The sequence below is a fragment of the Ostrinia furnacalis genome, unplaced genomic scaffold (genome assembly GCF_004193835.3).
Source record: "Ostrinia furnacalis isolate ACB-3 unplaced genomic scaffold, ASM419383v2 OfSCF2585, whole genome shotgun sequence".
Lineage (NCBI taxonomy): Eukaryota > Metazoa > Arthropoda > Insecta > Lepidoptera > Crambidae > Ostrinia > Ostrinia furnacalis.
Genome location: NW_021132824.1, coordinates 37,470 through 62,282, shown reverse-complemented (window position 1 = coordinate 62,282; position 24,813 = coordinate 37,470). Strand labels below are relative to the sequence as shown.

The following is a 24,813-nucleotide window of genomic DNA, read 5'->3' as shown; positions in this document are numbered from 1 at the left end:
ACAAAGTTTTCGACTATAAGGAAAACTATTAAAACCTTAAGGTCGAGGCAGACAGAAACCGTGAAGTTCATGGCGCATGTTGCCAACGTGTTTCTGGTATGTTAATAACTGTGACAGTAAAATGTTTTTGAAAAAAGTTTCAAGGGGCAGACAAAAATAAGTATTTTCTAGTTTAACTCGTTTTGACATAGAGCACTTTTCCGCAAGCCGTGATCAAGTTCAAAAGATCATTTAATAATATTTGAGAAAAATAATCTTCAATAGTCAATAAGAATATGCTTAATGATTTATCTAGTGACTTTAAACTTGGTGACCCCACAGCAAGGAAGCTGCAAATCGATGAGGATTACACTAAATCGTTCGTTCGTTCGTTCGTTCGTTTCAGCCGAAAGACGTCCACTGCTGGACAAAGGCCTCCGCCAAGGATTTCCACAAAGACCGGTCCTGCGCCGCTTGCATCCAGGTACCTCCAGCGACCTGCACCAGATCGTCGGTCCACCTAGTGGGAGGCCTACCCATGCTACGTTTTCCAGCTCGTGGTCGCCACTCAAGAACTTTCCTGCCCCAGCGGCCATCAGCTCTTCGGGCTATGTGCCCCGCCCATCGTTACTACTTTACTACTAAATCGTTACTTAGCGCGTATTACGGTCCTGCAGTTTACATCGTAAGTTTGGCTAAGACGTACTACCACTACTGCTTTGGCATAAATTCTCCGTATAGATAGAACATCTTTATGTTGGGTTTTAAAGAATTTGTAAGAACTTTTTTATAATCAAAGAGCAAAAAGAGTCCCATAATGCTGAAAAACTCATAGGCAGTAATTATGCAGTCAGCATACCCAGTTACTATGTTACTTAGATCTGTTAATCCATAACAATCTAAAAGTTAATCTCTAGAGGCTGATCCTACACCATTTACCGCAAAAGTTTTAATATTATCCCAACACGTTAGTTAATGCTCATAAATGTGATTAATATTTATCAATTGTTGCTCTAATTTATTAGTTCCAAAAGATATTAACCTCGTAAGACCGAAGAGTAAATTTTGTCGACTTCTAAGTATCGCCGAATGTGCTTTCAGAAGAACGAATAATTTGTAGTAGTAAACGCCGAGCACTTCGAGTAAAAAAATTTTTATGTTTGAGATTTTCTTTTGCATTCATATTTTCAGGGGCCCTATATAATAGTGCATAGAGCTTATTTTAGGTGAAAAATAATAAAAAAATGTTTTCTCTTAAAAGAACATTCGGTATTACAGACTATAAAAAGGAAAAGTAAATAAATTGTATTTTATACTTTAAAGTAAAACATAAATGTAACCTTCTTAATAAATTAATACTACATAAAGATACAATAATGATATAATTAAATGTAACTGAAAAGGAACAACGGTTTTAATTTTATTTAATGTTTCATAATTAGTACTTTTAAAAGTACTATCGGTTTTATAACATACAATAATGATAGTTTAGAATGTACAAGAAGTAAAGTAAATATTCATGTTAATTATAATATTTACTAAAATAAATATCAGAACATTCTCATGGTAAATTTTCTCAATCATATCATAATTTTAAAAGTCCAATACTCAATCCCATCTCAATAGAAAAAATATACAAAAATAAAACTTTCACCATCAAGACCAAATGTTCCTTGCAAAGAACTATTATTTTCAAACGAAAAAAAATCTTACAAAACTACTTCAAATTGAGAAAAATATATTTTTTGCTTGTTTAGCTGTATTTTAACTTAAATTATACTGGTCAGTTTTGCAATTAAACTACGTTTACGCGAAGAAAAAAAATTAATGGCACATCATGTCTTCTCGGACGAACCACCTTGTCAAAGAAAAATGATAATTTGACAGTGACATTTTGTTTTTTTTTATAAATAAGTTCGGATACCTGATTTTGAATACTTTAAGCCATAGACTATCACTCTTTTTTTTCGATAGGCGCGAATTTTTGAACTTAAATTTATCGCTAAAGTTTTAGTTCCTCTGAAGGCACATCCGGCGATACTTCGAAATCACCTCCGAAAATGTCTCGGCGTTACTGACTACAAAGTTTCAGTTCCTTCTGAGGCACATCCGGGCTTACGAGGTTAAAGGCCATAGCCTAGGTAACAACAGTACTCGTAGTGAAAATTAATCTAAGTCAAATCAGACGAAGGAAGACTTTGAAACATCTAATTAAATAGCAGCTAGGTCATTTATTTTTAGAGGACTATGTATGTTGTTTCAAAATGTTGCAATAAAACATTTAATATTCAAACTTCAACCGTGTGGTGAAATACGCGCTAATAAATTTATGGAATAAAAAGCTTTTCTCTTTCCCGTTAATTGTTAGCAACAAATAACGTGGGTACCTTCGGCCCAAATCCCGCAAACTTTTTGCACGAGCCCGTTTAATCTCGTATCGGGCGAACTAATAACAAAGTGGGGAATAATGTCACATGTCAAAACAGGCCCCGTTGTTAATTCAAAGAAACGTGTTCGGCTCATCCCCCCTCATCGGCTTATCTGCTTTGCCTCGTCGATACTTCGGCTGGGACACACGGGGAGGTATTGCAAGCCCTGTTGAAAATAAAATGGAAAATATAGAGGGATAGAGACACATAAAGTAGATGTGCTCGTGTTGTAGAGACGATGGTGCAAAAATATCTGCTTTGTTCTGAATAAAAAAATACCAACGAATAGCAAAAGGAATTGACTAAAAAATATTTTTTAGTCAATGCCTTTTGCTATTCGCAAAAAAAAATACATGGAAGGCCGGTTATTAATTCGGCCTTCCATTGGGGTTTTCTCATCTCATCAATCTCATTCCTGGTCACTGGTCACCAACTAACAGATTTTTTTCAGAAATGTTGTCTTAGACCATAAATGTTATCTTTATCCCCGGTTATGTTGCTGCGTCGAGGACAATCACATATTACATTATGTACATAATTCTGTACCCCCAGTGAAAAGGGATCTAACTCGACTTAGATCAAAATTGACTTTATAACATAATGTGAATCTCTGAAAAATTAGCTATTTTTGTATCTAATCGGTATGTTTCTACGACGTATAGAAAAGAAAATAATTTTGTGCCAAATGATACAAGTAAGGCTTTGTGAACTAATTTTGAGTTTTCTTTCGTGTATATTGATACATGTCTACTTTTAACAAAGTGTACCGGAGGCTTCTTTCAATTTTTTATTGTGTCAAGAGGTACGACTCGTGTTACTACTTTTTACACGATTGAAGTTGTTCAGATTGAATTTGTGATTAACAATATAAGATGACAACTAGCTGACCCGGCGAACTTCGTACCGCCTTAGCGTAGAGATTTTCTTAATATTTTTTTCCGTAAGAACCATCCTTGGACTTCCACAAACATTTAAAAAAAAGAATTATCGAAATCGGTTCAGCCGTTCACACGTGATGCCGTGACAACGCGAAACGGGTTTCATTTTTATATATATATAGATTACCTTTCACCTAAAAAATATTTCACCAAGTTATCTATAATAGCGACGAAGCAGGATTTTTTTTAACTTCAAATGCGATTTCCCAAAAATCACCATTTTCGACTTAACTCCGTTTTCACTGGGGGTACAGAATTGTTTGGTTCGGTGGTGGTGAGTTGTCAACTATGAAGTAAATTGAGATTGCGAACTTTTGCATCACTTTTACAGCACAATGAAGGCGTCTAAAAACGTTGATAAGATGCCTATTAGGTAGTTTATTTCATAAGAAATGGCTCTGTTCACCCAGTTTCTAAGTCCGTGTGTCCCCGGCATATTATGAGCATTACGATCACACGCGCGATAGCAGCAACTTGCGCGTTCTCCTCACTGCGAAAACCAGAAAAAGAACAGCCATTCGTGTGTTGTCTGGGGAAAATACGCAGAATCCATTATAAAAGTATAATAATAAGGACGATGGCCGTTGGGGCAGAAAAGTTCTCGAGTGGCGACCACGGGCTGGAAGACGTAGCGTGGGCAGGCCTCCTATTGGGTGGACCGATCTGGTGAAAGTCGCGGGAAGAGCCTGGATGCGGGCAGCGCAGGACCGTTCATTGTAGAAAACCTTGGAGGAAGCCTTTGTCCAGCTGTGGACGTCATTCAGCTGAAACGAACGAATAAGGACGTGTTATTTTTGTGCTTTGAAATTTAATGATATTTTCTTTGAAATAAATTTGCATTTCTTCCTGGAAAAAATATTTTCCCACGTGATAAAAGTTTCATTAAATTTTTTGAAGATTTTTCCATAACCAATTTTTCCAAACTTATTTAAATATCGTAGACCTCGTATCGATGGTTTAGTCAGACGGCTAGATGTTCCCTTAGCAGCACACATTATTTACTTTCGAAGCACCTAATGTTGTCAATGTTAAGAATTTCAGAACCTGTAGGCCTAGGATGCACGCCGGTATAAGCATTTATCGCGCCATTATATTGACTTTTCGATTCGATCTATATACCCATACATTTTGACGTCTAAAATCATCGATAAGAATCTATCACGGCGCGCATCCTAGCCCGACAGAACAAATCATTCAATCGTCCAGAGACAAAATCTGTTTAAAACAGTTTCATATCTTACTCGTGAGCTGTTTGTCCTTCCCGGGCTATGCCCACTCCACTGCGTACGGAGCTACTTGTATTTTACACTCTCCTTTTATCAGCGTTTCGGATTTATCTTCCAAATTTTGTACATGACTCGTTGCTGGAAATGGGCCATCGTCTCTCAAGTGGCGATTCTCCCCGTGATGGATGGAAGGCAGTCATTCTCTAATTTGATGGATGTTTGCAGTCTAAATAAATAATTTAAAGTCCGTTTTTTGACTTGAAATAATTTGATGCTAGGTCAATCTTCTTCTACAATATATTTTCTAAAGATATAAAAAATCCCATAAAATTTCCGCATTAGTACTTAATATATTTCTTTGTTGTCTCATTTATTATTTATCTACGAGTAGGTACCTATTCCTTTATTAAACAATAAGGAATAATCCAGTCAGATATTTTCATAAAATCCTAAGCAATGTCATACTGCTACACAGTAAAAGTAGAACTCCCCCTAAAAGCGTCCTTGAAAAGTGTTTCTCGCATACTTTGCTAAATTAATTCCGATTGAACCAGATTACAAAGGCAGAGTCAATGAACTGGAAAACAATGATGTGAGGAGATGCTTTGATGGCGTTTAAACAAAACCAATCTATTTTTAACACAAAAATAACAATGTCAGTTACGTAAACAAAGATTCTGAGAAGTTTCTCAACAACACTTGCATAATCAAACAATATTTCTCATGAACTCAACAAAGGCAATTGTTGTTTTCGTGTAGATATACGTCACGGTAGTATCTCGTTGGATAGTAAAAGTTAGGGATAGTCGGACGCGAAGGAGACACATCCAGCTACGTGCCCGCACTCGCTAATGCGATAGGTGGCGCCACTGCTGTTAATGTTGTCGCATTCGACACATTATTTTTTTTTAATTACCAATCTGCGAATAATTCGTGAATTCGTTAATACTCTAGGGCAGGTAAGGTTAAAATCGTTACCAATAGTGGAAACACAATAGCGGAAGAAGAAGAAAAAGAAGGTCAAAATAAATGATTTAACTTTTCGTAACAAAACGCATTGTAGTTTTGATACCTTTTCAATATACAGATTTGACACTATCAAATTAAAATCAATCATTCCAATTTCTAATGGTTAAAAACTTACTTAATACCTAATTACTAATATATTTTTATTTCTTACTAGGGTTTCCAAAATTTGTTGTTGAATATTTGGAAAGTAAAATATATCTCAATTCCGGTATCTATATCAAATGCCGTACACCGAGTGGCAACACAAGGTGGCAGTGTGAAATTGGCGAACAAACTAGCAAATACAATTTGGATGTGCTAACTGCCTATCAGACGAATTTGGCCCTGTCTTGTCGACCGACGTTCGCCGATCGAAGCCCGATGTCGGTATTGAATTGGACATTTATAAATGTATGTGGAATTGGAGGTATGTAAACGGATAACTAATAAACCTATTGCTACAAATAAATATCAACAATAAATTGTCAACATAGAACAATTGAAACACAAAACACTATTCTCAATAAAAAATTAAAGCAAATCGAAGCTGAACCTTTGATATCAAAGTGACAATCCAAACCATTACCTACACAAGTCGAAATTCCAATAATTTTATCAGATTGAAATGTTGCAAACACAAAGGTGCACCCAACAATGCACAGCAATGCTACTTGTGACTAAAAGCTAATAAGACCCTGATGACTGATGGAATGCGTTTGATTTAGATTAAACGTACTTCTGGATATAGGATGCATAATTTGAAATTATATCTATGTAGATACTTGTTGTGCAAAGATATAATTTTTAATTGTAAATCTATATATATAAAAGAAAGTCGTGTTAGTTACTCCACTTATAACTCAAGAACGGCTGAACCGATTTAGCTGAAAATTGTCAGGGAGGTAGTTAAGAGCCAGGAGAAGGACATAGGATACTTTTTATCCCGTTAGAAATAAAAAAAAAGTCTGCTTATTTATTGCCATTAGGGCGGAACAAAGTTCGCCGGGTCAGCTAGTTTATTATAATTTAATGTCAAGTGCCTGTGCAATTAATTTATCTTCGATACTTTCTCAATAGGTGCTACATCTTCACTGCTTACATTTCGTAGCGTGCGCGTTTGAAGCACTTTTCCGTGCAGATTTTTGCCGCGTCATTGGCATATTATTATAAAGTACTGAAGGCTTAGGTAACATGCAAATATCATTTTCACTTTATACGGTGACAATGCAATTAGCCTTTACCTTCTAAGTTGACTTCAGCAAAGATAAAACTAAAGACGTGTAAGTTGTGAAAAGCACTAACCCAAAACTCACAGCTCTAGACTAAAATTCAGATATTTCATTGGCGTAAGAACTTATTATAAATAAACCAGGTGGTCCAATGTTGATAAACTATGCACTTTTAGTGATCGGCACTGCATTTCTTGCATTTCAGTGCACGTAGCCTAAAGGCTTAGATGAATCTTCTATACAGGGTGTCCGGGCATGTAGTGATCAAACTTTAAAGGCGTAATCTATGAACAATTTTATCGATGAATATACTTCAAATTTGGGGCTTGACCCATTTCTCGAAAAGTTACATCGATTTAATTTTTTAATTTTTAGTTTACACCTCTTCTTTAAAAAAACAAGTGAAAGCGTGGGTAGCTTAACATTAATAGGCAAATATTTTATATCATGCGATAGCCAATAAAATTATCTATTAGTAGAAGAAGAAAAGAGACACAATTACTTTTTTCACTTCTTTTTCAGTTATTTTCCAACACAAGAAAAACCGGGTCGTTAAGGTATGTTTTATTTGCATTGTATTATTAGTATTTGAGCTATTATACAAAACGAATGTAAATTTATTAGTCTACGTCTATTAGTTTCGACGTAATTGTTGAACAAAGATACCCCTTCCCAGCGGTTTCCATAGCGCACGCGACATGCGAAAATGCACTGCCTGAAAGAATCACACAACCTATTCCGATTACTATGGAAACCGCTGGGAAGGGGTATCTTTGTTCAACAATTACGTCGAAACTAATAGACGCAGACTAATAAATTTACATTCGTTTTGGTTCACATACATCTTCGGATCTCAGTACTAAACTTCCAGATTCGCACTAAAAGTCATCTCATTTGACTAAAAGTGCTTGAAAATTTCAGATACCGTAAAAATCACGAAAAATAATATTTGTATTGAATTTTATTCAATTGACAAAGCTAAAAATATATAAATTACACCAAAACTGTTAGATTTTTTTTTAAACTTTTTAACAACGTCCCGTACCAGGTGGGGTGTGTGACACCAACACGCACTTTAAAGGCGTGTAACTCAGTTGGTAGTCACCGCTGGACTGATTTTGCAACGCTGATCGAAGCAGCAGTGTCATAATTCCAGCTACTGAGAATTTCAAATTCAGCACTTGCAAATTTTTAAAATTGTGGCTATTTTTAAAGGACTGGGGTGTGTCACACCCCACCTCGTACAGCGAGGGTTAAAGTTTGATCACTACATGCCCGGACACACTGTATATATAAAAGAAAGTCGTGTTAGTTACTCCACTTATAACTCAAGAACGGCTGAACCGATTTAGCTGAAAATTGTCAGGGAGGTAGTTTAGAGCCAGGAGAAGGACATAGGATACTTTTTATCCCGTTCGAAATAAAAAAAAAGTCTGCTTATTTATTGCCATTAAGGCGGAACAAAGTTCGCCGGGTCAGCTAGTTAATGATAAAAGTGCATATAAGAGGATTATAGACGCTTAAATATTTCAACAAGTTTGCAATATTGTGTCTAGGAAGTAGGAAGGTAAAAGCTTATATTCCTAAACAGCTTTTAAATATTAATATAAAAGCTGTTTAGGATATAAAAGCTGCTGTATACATAAGCAGAGCGGAGCGGAGATGTGTTTTGAATAACCAATCAAATTTCATTATTTCCACTTCTCATCTCCGCTCCGCAAAACGCCGCTGCCACTGAAATTCCATAGAAAATTTAGTCCACAGAGCGAAGAAGAGAGGAGATTCTTCTCCGCTCCGCTTCGCCTTGATGGAAATCAAGTTCACGTTCACAACATTCACGTGGTCAGAGACCACTTATCCTATCCAAAAAATTCTATCAGTATAAAATGATCTATCTCTTGATGTATGTTGAAACTTGGCTCATCTCCCAAGCCCCCATATAAACATAAGGCTTCAAGATAAAATATCGTCGCCTCATGATTCGGAACTTACGTAACTAACATTATGCAAAATAGCCGTGGACACAGTCTAGTAGCTGAAGTAGGATCAGTACTTTATAAAGACTCAAAACTTACTTTCAGCCATTAAAAAGTACTGAAATAATTCGCTGATTTTCCAAGCATAGTATTTTGTCGTAGGTAGTATAATACTAATAGTAATCACCAAGTTGCGATGATAAATCAGAAATTCAGCGATATAAGAATTATGCCTATGTACTTTTATAGGCTGTTTTGTTATCATGTTAATTATTATTAGAGGACTGCGTAGAGGACACTAAATTGTCTTCTACATCCTTCCAAATACATCCGGTCTGTGGTTGTAGGCTCGGATCAATTTAATGAGCACGTTAACTCTGACAAAAATTGGATAATGTCTGAAGACTTACGCCCGTATTCACAAACATTATTATGAGGTCTCACAGTGTGCGTGGACGCGAACCAATCACAGAGCACTATTAAACGCTGTGCGTTAGATTTTCTGCTTCACTTAAGCAAGCATCGTTTGTGAATACAGGTACCAGTATACAGTACCTACGTACTTTTCAACCGACTTCAAAAAAGGAGGAGGTTCTCAATTCGACCCGTATGTTTTTTTTTTTTTTTTTTTTTTTTTTTTTTTTAAAAACCCTACACTAAAACGTAGAAAAATAATTACTAATTACCTACTTATTTATTAGGACGAATTATTAATATTTATTAGGACGAATTATTAATATTTATGTAGGTATACCATGATTGATACTTTTGGAGTCGGTGCAGGCAAACTTTACATGTTTCATAATCTTGGCACCGACTCCAGAAGTATCAATCATGGTTTTTGTAGAGTTGGTCTACTGCATTCACCTCTATTGCGCTTAGGTTCCAGTGCCAAACTGCATTTTCATATTTAAGAGACCATTCAAGAAAAAACTGGCGAGCGAGTGGAGGCAAGAATTCGATTCCGTCTCGGGACATGATGTATGCCCACTTTATGAGCGAATTAAAATGGCGGCGTGACTTACGACGTCATAATGGTGGAACGCGGGAACTTACGGAGGTTGTGTGCAAAAATTGCCGTCTCGTGAATATTGAGGTGGGGACACTTCGGCGGTTTGCAGGACGTTTTCACATCTTATAATTAACTTTTAAAAAAATAAAACCGACTTCAAATGCGTGAACACAAAAAAAAACTAAAAATTAAAAATATTGCGTATAAAAAAGTTCATCCCCAATTTTCCACCCATGGGGGTGAACTATTTCCTTCAAATTCGCATGAAACCATCCTTTTGATAATACCTATTCAACAAAAAAATAATCGTTCAAATTGATTTATAATCGGCGGAGATATTGCGTATAAAAAAGTTCCTCCCCAATTTTCCACACTTGGGGGTTGTTTTTTCTATTATTAAATTTAAATGGGACCACCCTTGAGGTATTACCTATACGCCGAAAAAAGATTTGTTCAAATCGGTTCATAATTGGCGGAGTTATCGCGTAACAAACATAGAAAAAAAAAACATACGGGTCGAATTGAGAACCTCCTCCTTTTTCGAAGTCGGTTGAAAATGCTAATGTCACTGGTTGAGGAGTACTAACCTCAAAGATTTTTGGTATTATCAGTATTTTTGACCTGTCTTGTTCGATATTTTCAAGGTAGTGCCAGTCAATTTTGGCTCTTCCCAAGCAATCTTAACTAAGTTGCTCTCCAAGACTTTGCATAACGTGGCATTAAACTTTATCTAGTCATTTTTTCAATTTAATAAAGAGAGAAAGAAACTAGTGAGAATCTTCTCACTAAAGCAAAGTTTACAAACTAATAGCGCGTTTCATTTTGGTTAGTTTTTTGCAAGTGAATTAATATTTTTCGAACAATTGGGAGAATCTGCCCGAAAATGGAATTAAAATGAAAAACCTTCTCTCTGATTTTACCCACCATGGATATTTTAATTATGATAGGTAACTAGTATTATAATTTTATTCCAAATAATTTGAGTAAGATGACGCTAAAACCAAAATTGTATTATAAAGATCGGTCTTGCATACATCATAGTTCCTGTCTATAACTGATAGTTTGTATTATGCACGTTGATCTCAATAGAACAATTTTCCTCTAGAGTAAGCTTCCAAAGAACAATTCGACGAATTGTGCATTACCGACTCGGAGAAACTAAGACCGAGTACAAAGGAGGTTAATTTTCAATACAAATTCTTGTAAAAAGTGTTGAGAGGCAACACAAATGGCGAGAAGTCTTGCCAAGGGATAGAAACTGGCTAGATAGAGACACGAGTATTGCCATGGTTCTGTACGTTTACGGTTTAGTTCTATCATCCTAAATCTCTAAAGAACACAAAAGACCATATTTCACAACGTCCTTATGCAGTTTTTAAACAAAAAATATAACCGGTCAGTACGTCTGTATGATGACAAAGCTAAGAAAAAAGTTTTCTTATTTGCGTTTTGCAATAAACATCCTTATTAGCTGTTTCGTTTCTTAGCACTCATCGATTTCATCGGCTTAGAATAATACTGTGACCTGCAAAAGTGATTAATGAAAGTCGAATTACATAAAAAATAATTGTTTTTTTTTATGCTAGACAAGGCAGGTATTTGACCGCAATCGCACCTGGTGTTAAGTGTTTTTGTCTTTTTTATGCAATATTTGTAATCTATGTAGATAAATTCAAGCACTAAGTAAAACTGTATCTAAACTTTACTCTTTAACCCTAAAACCATCGCAGTTCGCCACAATAAGCTCAGATGTTCAAGATTTCTTTTTGCAGATACATTTTTTGTAGAGCAATTTTAATGCCAGGACAGGAGTGAGCTGCAACAACGTTTTATTTGACTTTGATTAACTTTGAGGATTCCCAACGACACAGTCTTTTTGTTGATGGCTGTTGTTAAGTGGAGTGGAAACGGAAAAGAAGTGGTTTTCATTTTTAAAGTGACAACTTTTTACGATGTGATAATTGAGCATTTAGTTATAGGTGTTTGATACTAATGAGCTTCTTCTTGCACTGACCCATTTATTGTCCCGAAGCAGTGATAGGGTTAATACTGGGACGTGTAAAAGTGCGATTGCAAAAATAAACGTGTTTTATGAGTTTTATTTGAAGCTCTGTTTCTGGAAGCAATTTTAAGTTAAGGCATACCAAGTAAATTGATATCAAAATTCAGTTATATCTCTGTAATTATTATATCTGGTATCAGACATGGCAATCAGTCTACACTGTCTCCAGTTGCCCGGGATAGCTTGGGAACATAATAATATTCTGCATTATCGGGCTCTGAATTTACTAAATCTATTCTAGTGATTTAGAATTATATTACGCCAGATAGGATAGACAAAATTAAAATCTCTTATCTATCTATCTATATAAATAAAAATGAATTGATGTTCGTTAGTCTGATTAAAACTCGAGAACGGCTGGGCCGATTGAGCTGATTTTGGTTTTAAAATGTTTGTCGTAGTCCAGGGTAGGTCTAAACGGTGAGCAAATACGCGCGCGATATTGTTTTTCTGTGACAGACAAAATAACACGCGGGCGAAGCCGCGAGCCGAAAGCTAGTAAGAAATAACTTACCAACTCAAACCCTGGATTGCACCATCTTACTTTAACTATAACAAACGTCAAAAATCTGTCAATCTCTACAAAAACACCAGTTAAAGTCATAGTTACGGTTCAAGTTAAGTTGGTGCAACTTAGCCTAAATATTCGTTCGTTAGTTTCAGCCGAATGATGTCCACTGTTAGACAAAAGCCTCCCCCAAGGTCTCTCTCCATCTCTCTATACCTTGGGGGAGGCCAAATCCATCATATTTTTTATTATTTTTCCTTTTAAATACCTTCTCAAAAATCTTCAAATTAATTTATTACGATATTATAACTTCGAACCACTTCACCAGCGAGACGTAGGTAATAAGCCTCACTGGGTGTACACTGCATAAAATTAATCAATCATACCAACAACTCACTGTCACTTGGTTCTTGTACACGTAGTACCTAACTGACGGCGTGATCGACTGACGGAACCCCAAACGCGGAAGGCAAGTGATATTTAGCGAAGCAAGTCACATCCCGTGAGCCGAACAGACAGCGTGTAACGTACCTCGTTTGTTTTCTTCTAGCTGATTGCGCATTTACTAAACTCTGTACCTGGGACTATTACTCTGTGCCAAACGGCAAATTAACCATCGAAAATGGCATACATACTTTCAGATAGCGTTTTACTTTTAATCGGCTTTTTGAAAAATAATTATTATTGACGGGATTCCTACCATGTAAGTACCTTAATCGGCTTTTTTGTATAATAAACAATTTTGTACCTATTTGAATGATAAATGTAGTGTAGGGATGTCTTGATTTCAAATGTACTTACCATCAAAATGTTACCTCTGGCTATAAAGAAGAATATTAATTACAGTTACTTCAAAGAATCTTACAAACTCCAAGCATGTGTACCTACTCGTATTAGGTATGTAAATGAATGAAAATGGTACATAATATCATTTTCAGTTTGAATCAATCTAAGAAAAACCTGAAAAATATTTAGAAAGGGCAATTCATTAAAAAAAAAACAATTACATTAAGAAACATCTTAAATGTCCACATTTTCGGGTCAGGTAATTTATTTAAACGCCATATTTACCGGACAGCCAGGTTTATTCATGCCTGGAATTAGCCAACATGCTAGTTTTAGCAAAAACGCCGCCCCTCGTTACGCTCGCGTTACGTCGCGATTACGCTCAGTTTACGCTAATATTTCATTTGGCCGAGATGAAGCTTTGATGGCGGTGATTTACGTTTATTGTCCTCTTTATGATGCCGTTAAAAACGGTACGTGTTTAATTAAAAGAGCAAGATGGTAGATTTATGGATAGCAGTTGTCTTGTTTCGTCACGTTTACATATACACAAATGAAAAAAAAAAATCTAGCGTATGCATTGCAGGATACAGTACATTTAATCACTTACAAAAATGTTACAGAATTAATATTTAATATTTAAATTCAGTAAACCTTAAAGGACATTCCAGGTTCTTAATGATAGGAAATCCCTTTTACTGTAATTTAAATAGATTGATAACTGTTAGGAAATCTTAATATTTTTATTTTATCCCCTAAGTATCCTTCGTGTGAACCTCCACTGGATCCTAACAATTGATTCTCTATTGTATTTGCTTACGGCGGAGTAAAGGAACAAACCGGGCCCTCAACGTTTGATCAGTATCAAAAATGTTTCGCAAACCTTTACAAAACAGGTGAAAAGATGTATTTCAAAAACCTGTACTTTGGCCCTTGTTTATGTGATCACCGAATAGCCCTGGAGGTAATAAATACGACCCTTTCACGCAAAAACCCGAGTGCCCACCCAGAGGAATTCTAAACATAAAGAGTGAATGCTAAATAACCCGGCAAAAAGGTTCTGATACCTCTAAATAATACACGTCTAATAACGGTATACATATTTATTGCGTGTAAATACATGGGAAGGGAAAAAGAGGTAATGTAAATAGTCCAAGATAAGAAATACAAAAATTTATTTCACAACACATTCCGTATAAGGGTAGGTTTCGCAACACCTTTCAGTGGCTGTGCAAAGCTCGCACGATCCAACAAGTTTCGATCTCAAATATCAGAGAGAGAACTGCAGGTTCTCAAAAGGGTACCTAGGTTATGTTAGTATGGTAATCTCTAGACCTAAATTCTTATGATACCTATTTACGAGAACTCGAGAACTCATATAAGCAATGTGCTTATGCAGAACGAACCTATAAAAGATCCTTACTTTATTAGATTGTAAAAGCATTTTATTCTTCTAAACAACCTTCAGCTTTTACTATCTAGACTCACAATTATAAAGACTTAATTAATTAAAAGCAAAAAGTCCGCTCTTAAATGAACTGAAAACGCCGAGAAGTAATTGATATTACATAGTGTTTCTCTGAAAGCATCACGGTGATTAAACACGGAATTTATCTACACAAATTACTTCGATTAAATTTATTCTTTTTTTGATTGATTAATTCGGCAGTAGAGTTTAAATGAAATACTAGTATTTTATGTTTAACTAGCTGACCCGGCGAACTTCGTACCGCCTTAGCGTAGAGATTTTCTTAATATTTTTTTCCGTAAGAACCATCCTTGGACTTCCACAAACATTTTAAAAAAAGAATTATCGAAATCGGTTCAGCCGTTCACACGTGATGCCGTGACAACGCGAAACGGGTTTCATTTTTATATATATATGTCGGAGCGTCGGGCTCTCGGACGGCACCAGAAGGGTCTCTCATTGAATTCATACTATCTACCTATGTGGGCGTATAGGGAACACGTGCGAGTGGACACTAACACTAATTATAATCACTGATTATTATAAACGACTAACTTTACTATAGACTAGAATGTAAAGACTGGTTCGTAATTTAATAAANTTGAGTATTTACAAAGTTTAATGATGTTTAATGGAAGTTAGTGTTTGTAGCCTAAGATTGTCTGAGGACAGACAAAGACAGGATTGCCGAGAGTGTAGGATTGTAACATCTATGGCGTAAATACTCTATTGTTTTAAACTCTTTGGATGAACGAACGAGTGTGAGCGAGACGAACATATGGAGGGTGAGAGGGAAGGAAGGAAAAGGGTCATGGCGGCAAGACGGTTATGAGTAAAGTGTGGCTCTGTATTTTATAAAAGAAGATTAAACATATTATTGGAAGAAACTGATTTTCCTTGCGAAGCCCCGTCCCTACATATATTTCGTCATCACCATTAACATAAGATCATTACCATTTTAATAAAATCATTACCATTAGGAAAACGTCATTACCATTTTGTGAAAAAATATTTGGACGCTTGTTACTTCTAAAATCACGATTGAATCTAAGGGCCTCACACTGATCTAAAAAGCTTATTGCTTAACCTTTCAGTTTAAGCTAGTTTGCACGCATCCCTGTTAAGTTTTTCAAAAAACGTAAAATAAATCCCGCGGAATAAAATCGGCGGATCTACCCGGGACACAGGTTCTCGTTGTAGTTACGCGCGACTTCATATCTATTCTCTTTCTATGATCTGAGGTTGTAGCCGATAACAGAGGTGAGGGCTATGTGTAATGATTTTACGTCACCTTAACTTAAACCGGTGTTTTTGTATAGAGTTTGATAGACTTTTGAAGTTTGTTATAGTTAAAGAAAGATGGTACAACTCAGCCTTTTGCTTTAATGTTTTAAAGGCAATAGCGGAGTGGATTTTTATGAACCAGTTGCTATAAGGTCTTTCTCATTTCTGCTATCAGACAATCCAGAAAGTACCTACCTATTTCATATTTTTTTAGAGAAGTTGGAGCTTTTTGAGTCAATATCCCAATGTCTATTGATCTTAGATCATTAAGAGATAGTAGCCATTATCAGTTTTCAATACATAATCGAGATCAAAAGCGAGGCGAATGAATGAGCTAACTGAGAGGATCTTACGAAAGGATTACTTAAATAAAGATATGATGTGAATAGAATTCAAACAAATACAGGGTGTTAGGTAAATGGGTATATGAGCCGACACTAGCCCATGTTAACACGGTCATATAAATGGTATGGTGAAGTCAGAAAATTGATATCTTCATTTTAATTATTTCAATTTTCATACAAATCGGATTTTATAAAAAACTAGCTGACCCGGCGAACTTCGTACCGCCTTAGCGTAGAGATTTTCTTAATATTTTTTTCCGTAAGAACCATCCTTGGACTTCCACAAACATTTAAAAAAAAGAATTATCGAAATCGGTTCAGCCGTTCACACGTGATGCCGTGACAACGCGAAACGGGTTTCATTTTTATATATGTCGGAGCGTCGGGCTCTCGGACGGCACCAGAAGAGTCTCTCATTGAATTCATATTATCTACCTATGTGGGCCTATAGGGAACACGTGCGAGTGGACACTAACACTAATTATAATCACTGATTATAAACGACTAACTTTACTATAGACTAGAATGTAAAGACTGGTTCGTAATTTAATCAATATTGTCCACAGTTAAATTTAACAGAAAGATCAAAGTTACTGAATTACTTTACCAAAGCTAGAGACGCCTAAATTAAATAGATTGGGAGCGATTGACGAATTTGTGAACCACGCCCAGTCACCACCACGTCCAAAACCCGAATGTGCAATGACTCTAAGACTGAGTCCCAGAATCTCCACGTTTCAGGGCTCTGTACCTGAAGTTTTTGTAAAGCTATTAATCCATCAATACTGCACTTGAACGGGTTCACAACTACGTCAGGCAACATGGAGATTTATGTCACCTTCGTTCCCAGGCGCGCACTTAACTCTGGCATAAGAGCTTTGGCGCTGCTTAAAATTCCATAGCAATAAACTAGCTAACACATTGAAAGTGTTGTGAGAACTATAACATTAAGTTATTTAATTTATTGCGCCCCGCGCGCCGACAATTTAATCAATATTGTCCACAGTTAAATTTAACAGAAAGATCAAAGTTACTGAATTACTTTAACAAAGCTAGAGACGCCTAGACTTAATAAATTGGGAGCGATTGACGAATTTGTGAACCACGCCCAGTCACCACCACGTCCAAAACCCGAATGTGCAATGACTCTAACACTGAGTCCCAAAATCTCTACGTTCCAGGGCTCTGTACCTGAAGTTTTTGTAAAGCTATTAATCCATCAATACTGCACTTGAACGGGTCCACAACTACGTCAGGCAACATGGAGATTTATGTCACCTTCGTTCCCAGGCGCGCACTTAACTCTGGCATAAGAGCTTTGGCGCTGCTTAAAATTCCATAGCAATAAACTAGCTAACACATTGAAAGTGTTGTGAGAACTATAACATTAAGTTATTTAATTTATTGCGCCCCGCGTGCCGACACGGCGATCCTGACTCTCACGCGTCCTCGTGTGGATCAGCATTTAAGTCGTCATGTAATATGACAACCTCACTCATGTAACTTAAAGTACCGTTCGGCTATCCTACAATATTTATTTATTTATTTANACAGTAAAATGTCAGGTCTCCACAGATTCAAATCAAAACTACAAAATTTTCAACTCAGTCAAGAACAAATCTAGTTTCAACTAGAATCTTAAAGTTATTTCAACCAAAACTAAGGCCAAGGTTAACGTAACTAATACCCGCGACACACTGTCACGCACTATCGGAACGCATCCGACCATCGGAATCACCATCCGATACCACCAGCACTCACGGCCAGTCACAATGGCACTCACGGCCAATCACCACGGCACTCACGGCCGATCACCATCGGTACTCACGACCGATCACAAAGGCACTCTCATGGCCTCACCATCGGTATTGATGACCGATAACAACGGCACTCTCATGGCCGATCACAAAGGCACTCCCATGGCCTCATCATCGGTATAGATGACCGAACACAACGGCACTCTCATGGCCGATCACAAAGGCACTCTCATGGCCTCACCATCGGTATAGATGACCGAACACAACGGCACTCTCATGGCCGATCACAAAGGCACTCTCATGGCCCCACCATCGGTACTCACGACCGATCAGCAGCTATCGAAACAAATTCAATCAACTGCCAAACCCATGACCTCATTACTCATCATCGCCGCGCAGTCTCCGACCAGCTAAACTGGGTTAGGAATATGACCTACGATCGACAACAAGACAAGGCCCTGAGTACTCTTAGTCATGTTAACCAGCCATAATTTTCTACAAAAGATACTACAACAATATCATCATTATTGCCACTATTCGTTTTCAAACTCATTAGCTCTCTTTCAATCTCATTAGCGCCGACAACGGCTAAACCTGACTATTTCTCGTTCTGTGGGGACGTAACATTTCAGCATCACTCGATAGCAATGAACAACTGACTAATGATTTTAAAATCACATCGGTCATTACCTCAAATCAAAACAAATTAAATAATCTTATTGCATAATGTAAGTACTCGTAAAAAAAAAGATAACACATTACTTACATAGGTTGTACCTATAAGGCGTCACTAACCGTGTGGAATGTTATCATTAAAAATAATTCACACGATCAGTCCATAAAATCAAAATAAAACATACTCTAATAAAATAAAAACAACATTATCAGAATTAAAATTCAAAATTTATATGAAATCAAAATTTAATAATAATCAAAATTTAAAATTTAATCAAAATGTAAAATTTAATTAAAATTAAAATTCAATCAGAACCAAAATTTAATTCAAATCAAATCAAAATTAAAAACAGAAAGAAATCAGAAAGTTTAGTACTTGCACACAAACTTTAGATAGGTACTGCTCATAAAAGCCTATCAGTTTTCTGAGAGCGACAACTGATAAAAATTTAATTGAATCAAGAATATTGTTGAACTACCCCATACTATATTGGCATGTCTACAACAGAATCAATTATTTTTTTTATAATTCTAGATCAGAATAAATAAAAGGAAATGTCAAATCTAATATCAGCAATCCTAGTAGTCCTAAATACAAACTACTAACTTATTTTAAAATACTAACGATTTTAAACTCAATATCAATCATCAAGAATTAACCGAGTGTAATAACAATGTCCATAATTTTGACAATACTCATGCATTTTCATTTTTACATTGCTTCTATGCAAATTCGTTATAACAACTAGAATTCAATGACCCTAAATAGTTAGGATAGTTTTGGTCTATCATGATTTTTTTTTATTTAAACAAAATCACCAACATTAATTTTGAAATGCGTCCTTGGTTTTCTCAAATCTCTTTTTATTTTTACCTAAATACGAATTGAAATTCTTATACCATAGTCATTGTTTATTTATGTAATGTTTGGATATGAACACTACAACAGACTTGAAAATATGGCATAATTAGAAACAATCTGACAGCATTAGAAATGTTCTAAAATTGCATCTTTTCGGTGCATAATACCAGACATTCAGTGATTTGATTATTATCAAATTAAGTGTAGTCAAATTTATTGCGAGTATCTGTTAAAAAGTTGCAGTCAGAAACAAGTGTAAAATCGTAGCTAGCAAAAAATAATGAAATGTTTATGGTTAAGTAGATAGGTAGGTACTTAACGATTGAATTCCTCCACATGAGACCCCAAAGCTCAAGTAGGTACTTCACTTTAGATTTTTTTTTAAACGATCTCTTTTTTATTGATTTTTGGTTTGGTTTCAAAGCTTTAGTGTTTTAAACAAGGTCTCTTTACAAAAAATCCCTTGTTCGATGGATTCCAAAAGAAGTATGACATCATTATGTCAACGAACGATTTCCTAGAGATTTGTAAAAATACAGAAAGTGAACTTCTCAGAGGACATTTATTGGAAACTGTATTGCGATTTTCATTATATTCATAATAGTCAACATACAGTCAAACAGTACCCGTTTAGTAATTACGTTTACCGTGACACCAAAACATTTTATACGATGCCCATATTTTGTTGCAGTCTTAAAATACATCACGAAAAATATTTTCTAGATTACTTTTGCGTTGACACTAAAACATGCCTTTCCTTGTACCTAACAGTATGAAAAATCAAATGTAAGGCGTACTGAATTTATACGTGCACTGTGACTTCAGCAAATCAATATTAACACCCACAGATCATAGAAGATCTAGGTTAACACCCAAAATGTCTGTGCTACTGTCCACAAAAGTGTTAAATCCGTCTTTATTTTCATTATTAGTGTGGCAAACAACAAATGTATAGCTAGATGGAACTAAACTGAATAAACAATTTCTTTATTTAAACTAGCAATAAAACAACAGTGGTGGTTGTTCACCCTTTAAGCATTAGGAGAGCGCCTCTTCAGGGGACACATGAGTCACAATTCTATTTGAGATTATCCAATTTTTGATACAGTTTTGTAACGATAAAACACAAATTTTATTCATTCACAGCTCCACCACACCAGCGCTTTTAGATTGGGTCCTTCAATTCAGGTAATTGCACAACAATAATAGAACCAAAAATTTGGAAGGCGGAAAAGTAATCCTTTTAATAGTTTATAACTTTCAGTGGTAGTACCAAGTATTACTGGTAGGATTATCATTATTTCTTTAAATAAGTCAAATTAAATTATCTATGGCCGATCCAAAAAGATTCAGTTTAGTGAAAATATCAACTTTAAATTTTACCATTACTTAGAATACTTGTCTATTCTAAAGTAGGTTTTTTTTTATTAATCAATTTTATCCTTCATGTAATTTTGACAAAGTAATCAGTATACATTTTGTTTAAATTTTCATAGTATATCTGTTTCATTAACTTTAGCACGATCAGATGGTGTGCCTACTTCACACAAATTAACCATTCTTTATTTTTTTTAACATCTTTCGAGTTTACAACAACCGGTGCAACTCGAGCAAAGTCAGGCAAAAAGTGGTAATAATTATTTTATTATTGCCTAACCACGTATCGTGTCAAAGCCATATTATTGAGTTACAATCTAAATCTTACGAACCATCTCAATGTACGAAAAATAACGATCAATAAATAATAAGTTACCACCACATAGTACCTATTTTCAGGAATCACACGAAAATCACAAAACAACGTATCAAATCAACAATCGATCACATAAGTATCAAAACAGACTTGAGACTGAACGTTACCACATGCAAGTGACCAGATACATTATGTGTCCTCCAGAAAATGTATTAACCACATTTTCTCTATTCAAAAAAAAGCAGTCTCAAAGTCAAAATAAAAATGGAACGACTGACCGTATGCAGCAATCTCCACCACCGTGCAGGCCCGGTGATGCTACTCAGCTCCCGATGACCGTACTTTACCAGAAGCTGTCGTCACCTGGACACGCGGACATCGTGACCCAAACCACTCTGCAGGTGCAGAGGGTCCACGCCATTTCGCACTCGCGACGCGGAATCCCACTTCTGATGTCGGAGCGTCGGGCTCTCGGACGGCACCAGAAGGGTCTCTCATTGAATTCATACTATCTACCTATGTGGGCGTATAGGGAACACGTGCGAGTGGATACTAACACTAATTATAATCACTGATTATAAACGACTAACTTTACTAGACTAGAATGTATCAATATTGTCCACAGTTAAATTTAACAGAAAGATCAAAGTTACTGAATTACTTTAACAAAGCTAGAGACGCCTAGACTTAATAGATTGGGAGCGATTGACGAATTTGTGAACCACGCCCAGTCACCACCACGTCCAAAACCCGAATGTGCAATGACTCTAACACTGAGTCCCAAAATCTCTACGTTCCAGGGCTCTGTACCTGAAGTTTTTGTAAAGCTATTAATCCATCAATACTGCACTTGAACGGGTCCACAACTACGTCAGGCAACATGGAGATTTATGTCACCTTCGTTCCCAGGCGCGCACTTAACTCTGGCATAAGAGCTTTGGCGCTGCTTAAAATTCCATAGCAATAAACTAGCTAACACATTGAAAGTGTTGTGAGAACTATAACATTAAGTTATTTAATTTATTGCGCCCCGCGCGCCGACACGGCGATCCTGACTCTCACGCGTCCTCGTGTGGATCAGCATTTAAGTCGTCATGTAATATGACAACCACACTCATGTAACTTAAAGTACCGTTCGGCTATCCTACAATACCACTATGAGTAGGACGGTACATGTGCAGTAAAATGTCAGGTCTCCACAGATTCAAATCAAAACTACAAAATTTTCAACTCAGTCAAGAACAAATCTAGTTTTAACTAGAATCTTAAAGTTGTTTCAACTNTAACGATTGAATTCCTCCACATGAGACCCCAAAACTCAAGTACTTCACTTAATATTTTTTTAAAACGATCCCTTTTTTATTAATTTTTGGTTTCAAAGCTTTAGTGTTTTAAACAAGGTCTCTTTACAAAAAATCCCTTGTTCGATGGATTCCAAAAGAAGTATGACATCATTATGTCAGCATTATTATTATGAAATGGAATGTAGTTACTTACATTTCCTAGAGATTTGTAAAAATACAAAAAGTGAACTTTTCAAAGGATTGGAAACTGTATTGCGATTTTCATTAAATTCATAATAGCCAATATACAGGCAAACAGTAGGTTTAGTAATGACGTCTAATGTGACACCAAAATATTTCATACGCTGCCCATATTTTTTTTTGCATAAGGTGTTAAAATGCATCACGAAAAATATTTTCTAGATTACTTTTGCGTTGACACTAAAACATGCCTTTCCTTGTACCTAACAGTATGAAAAATCAAAAATGTAAGGCGTACTAAATTTATACGTGCACTGTGACTTCAGCAAATCAATATTAACACCCTCAGATCATAGAAGATCTGGGTTAACACCTAATATGTCTGTGGATGCTACTGTCCACGAAAGTGTTAAATCCGTCTTTCTTTTCATTATTAGTGTGGCAAACAACAAATGTAGGTATAGCTAGATAGAACTGAACTGAATGAGCAACTTATTTATTTAAACTAGCAATAAAACAACATTAGGAGAGAGCCTCTTCAGGGGACACATGAGTCACAATTCTATTTGAGATTAGGTATCTCATTTTTGATACAAGTTTTATGACAATAAAACACAAATTTATTCTCCGCTCCACCATACCAGCGCTTTTAGATTGGGTCCTTCAATTCAGGTAATTGCACAACAATAATAGAACCAAAAATTTGGAAGGCGGAAAAGTAATCCTTTTAATAGTTTATAACTTTCAGTGGTAGTACCAAGTATTACTGGTATTATCATTGTTCTTTAAATAAGTCAAATTTAATGATCTATGGCCGATCTAAAAAGATTCAGTTTAATGAGAATATCAACTTTCAATTTTACCATTACTTAGAATTCTTGTCTATTCTAAAGTAGGATTTTTTTTATTAATAAATTTTATCCTTCATGTATTTTTGACACAGTATACATTTTATTTAAATTTTCATAGTATATCTGTTTCATTAACTTTAGCACGATCAGATGGTGTGCCTACCTTACACAAATTAACCATTCGTTATTTTTTAACATCTTTCGAGTTTGTAAAGTCAGGCAAAAACTGGTAATAATTATTTTATTATTGCCTAACCACGTGTCGTGTCAAAGCCATATTATTGAGTTACAATATAAATCTTACGAACCACCTCAATGTACGAAAAATTACGATCAATAAATAATAAGTTAGCACCACACAGTACCTATTTTCAGGAATCACACGAAAATCACAAAATAACTTATCAAATCAACAATCGATCACATAAGTATCAAAACAGACTTGAGACTAAACGTTACCACATGCAAGTGACCACATACATTATGTGTCATTCAGAAAATGTATTAACAACATTTTCTATATTCAAAGAACAATCAGCCTCAAAGTCAAAATAAAAATGGAACGACTGACCGTATGCAGCAATCTCCACCACCGTGCCGGGCCGGTGATGCTACTCAGCTCCTGATGACCGTACTTTACCAGAAGCTGTCGTCACCTGGACACGCGGACATCGTGACCCAAACCACTCTGCAGGTGCAGAGGGTTCACGCCATTTCGCACTCGCGACGCGGAATCCCACTTCTGATGTCGGAGCGTCGGGCTCTCGGACGGCACCAGAAGAGTCTCTCATTGAATTCATATTATCTACCTATTGTAAGCAATATTCGTAATAATCATAATTAATAATCATCATCAAATATTAATTCATCATTTATTTATTTAAATTACACTGTATTATATTTTTCAAGTTAATTAATTACTTAAATAACCACTCGGTTGACTATTTTTATCTGCTCAGATCGATTACGTCACAACCGGTCACGCCACCCGGCTTGAGAGCGAGTCGTGATCATTGAACGGGGCAAGCACTGCGGCATTCTGTTCAAAGCCTCCGCCTGGAGCAGTCGTCTACTAAGCACACTGTGACTATGCCCATTTGTACTGTGACCTATCTATAATTATTGTCGTGTAATTAGTTAAAATAGTTAAAATTGTAATTTAATAAACTGTTATTGTGAAGTTTACGCAAATAAACGAAGATTACTCCAACGCTGTGGTTTCACTTCTGAAACGATCCTATA

General features: G+C 36.0%; 1 protein-coding gene across 1 annotated transcript in view; it reads left to right on the top strand.

The window, feature by feature from the left end:
- Nucleotides 1–21,037: 21,037 nt before the first annotated feature.
- The window catches only part of LOC114355948 (uncharacterized), a 5,523-nt gene continuing 1,747 nt past the window's right edge, over nt 21,038–24,813 (top strand). Inside the window, exon 1 of the mRNA XM_028308999.1 lies at nt 21,038–21,825. Coding sequence (XP_028164800.1) covers nt 21,407–21,811 — 405 coding nt within the window. The 5' untranslated portion in view covers nt 21,038–21,406 and the 3' untranslated portion in view covers nt 21,812–21,825. The remainder of the gene's footprint in view (nt 21,826–24,813) is intronic.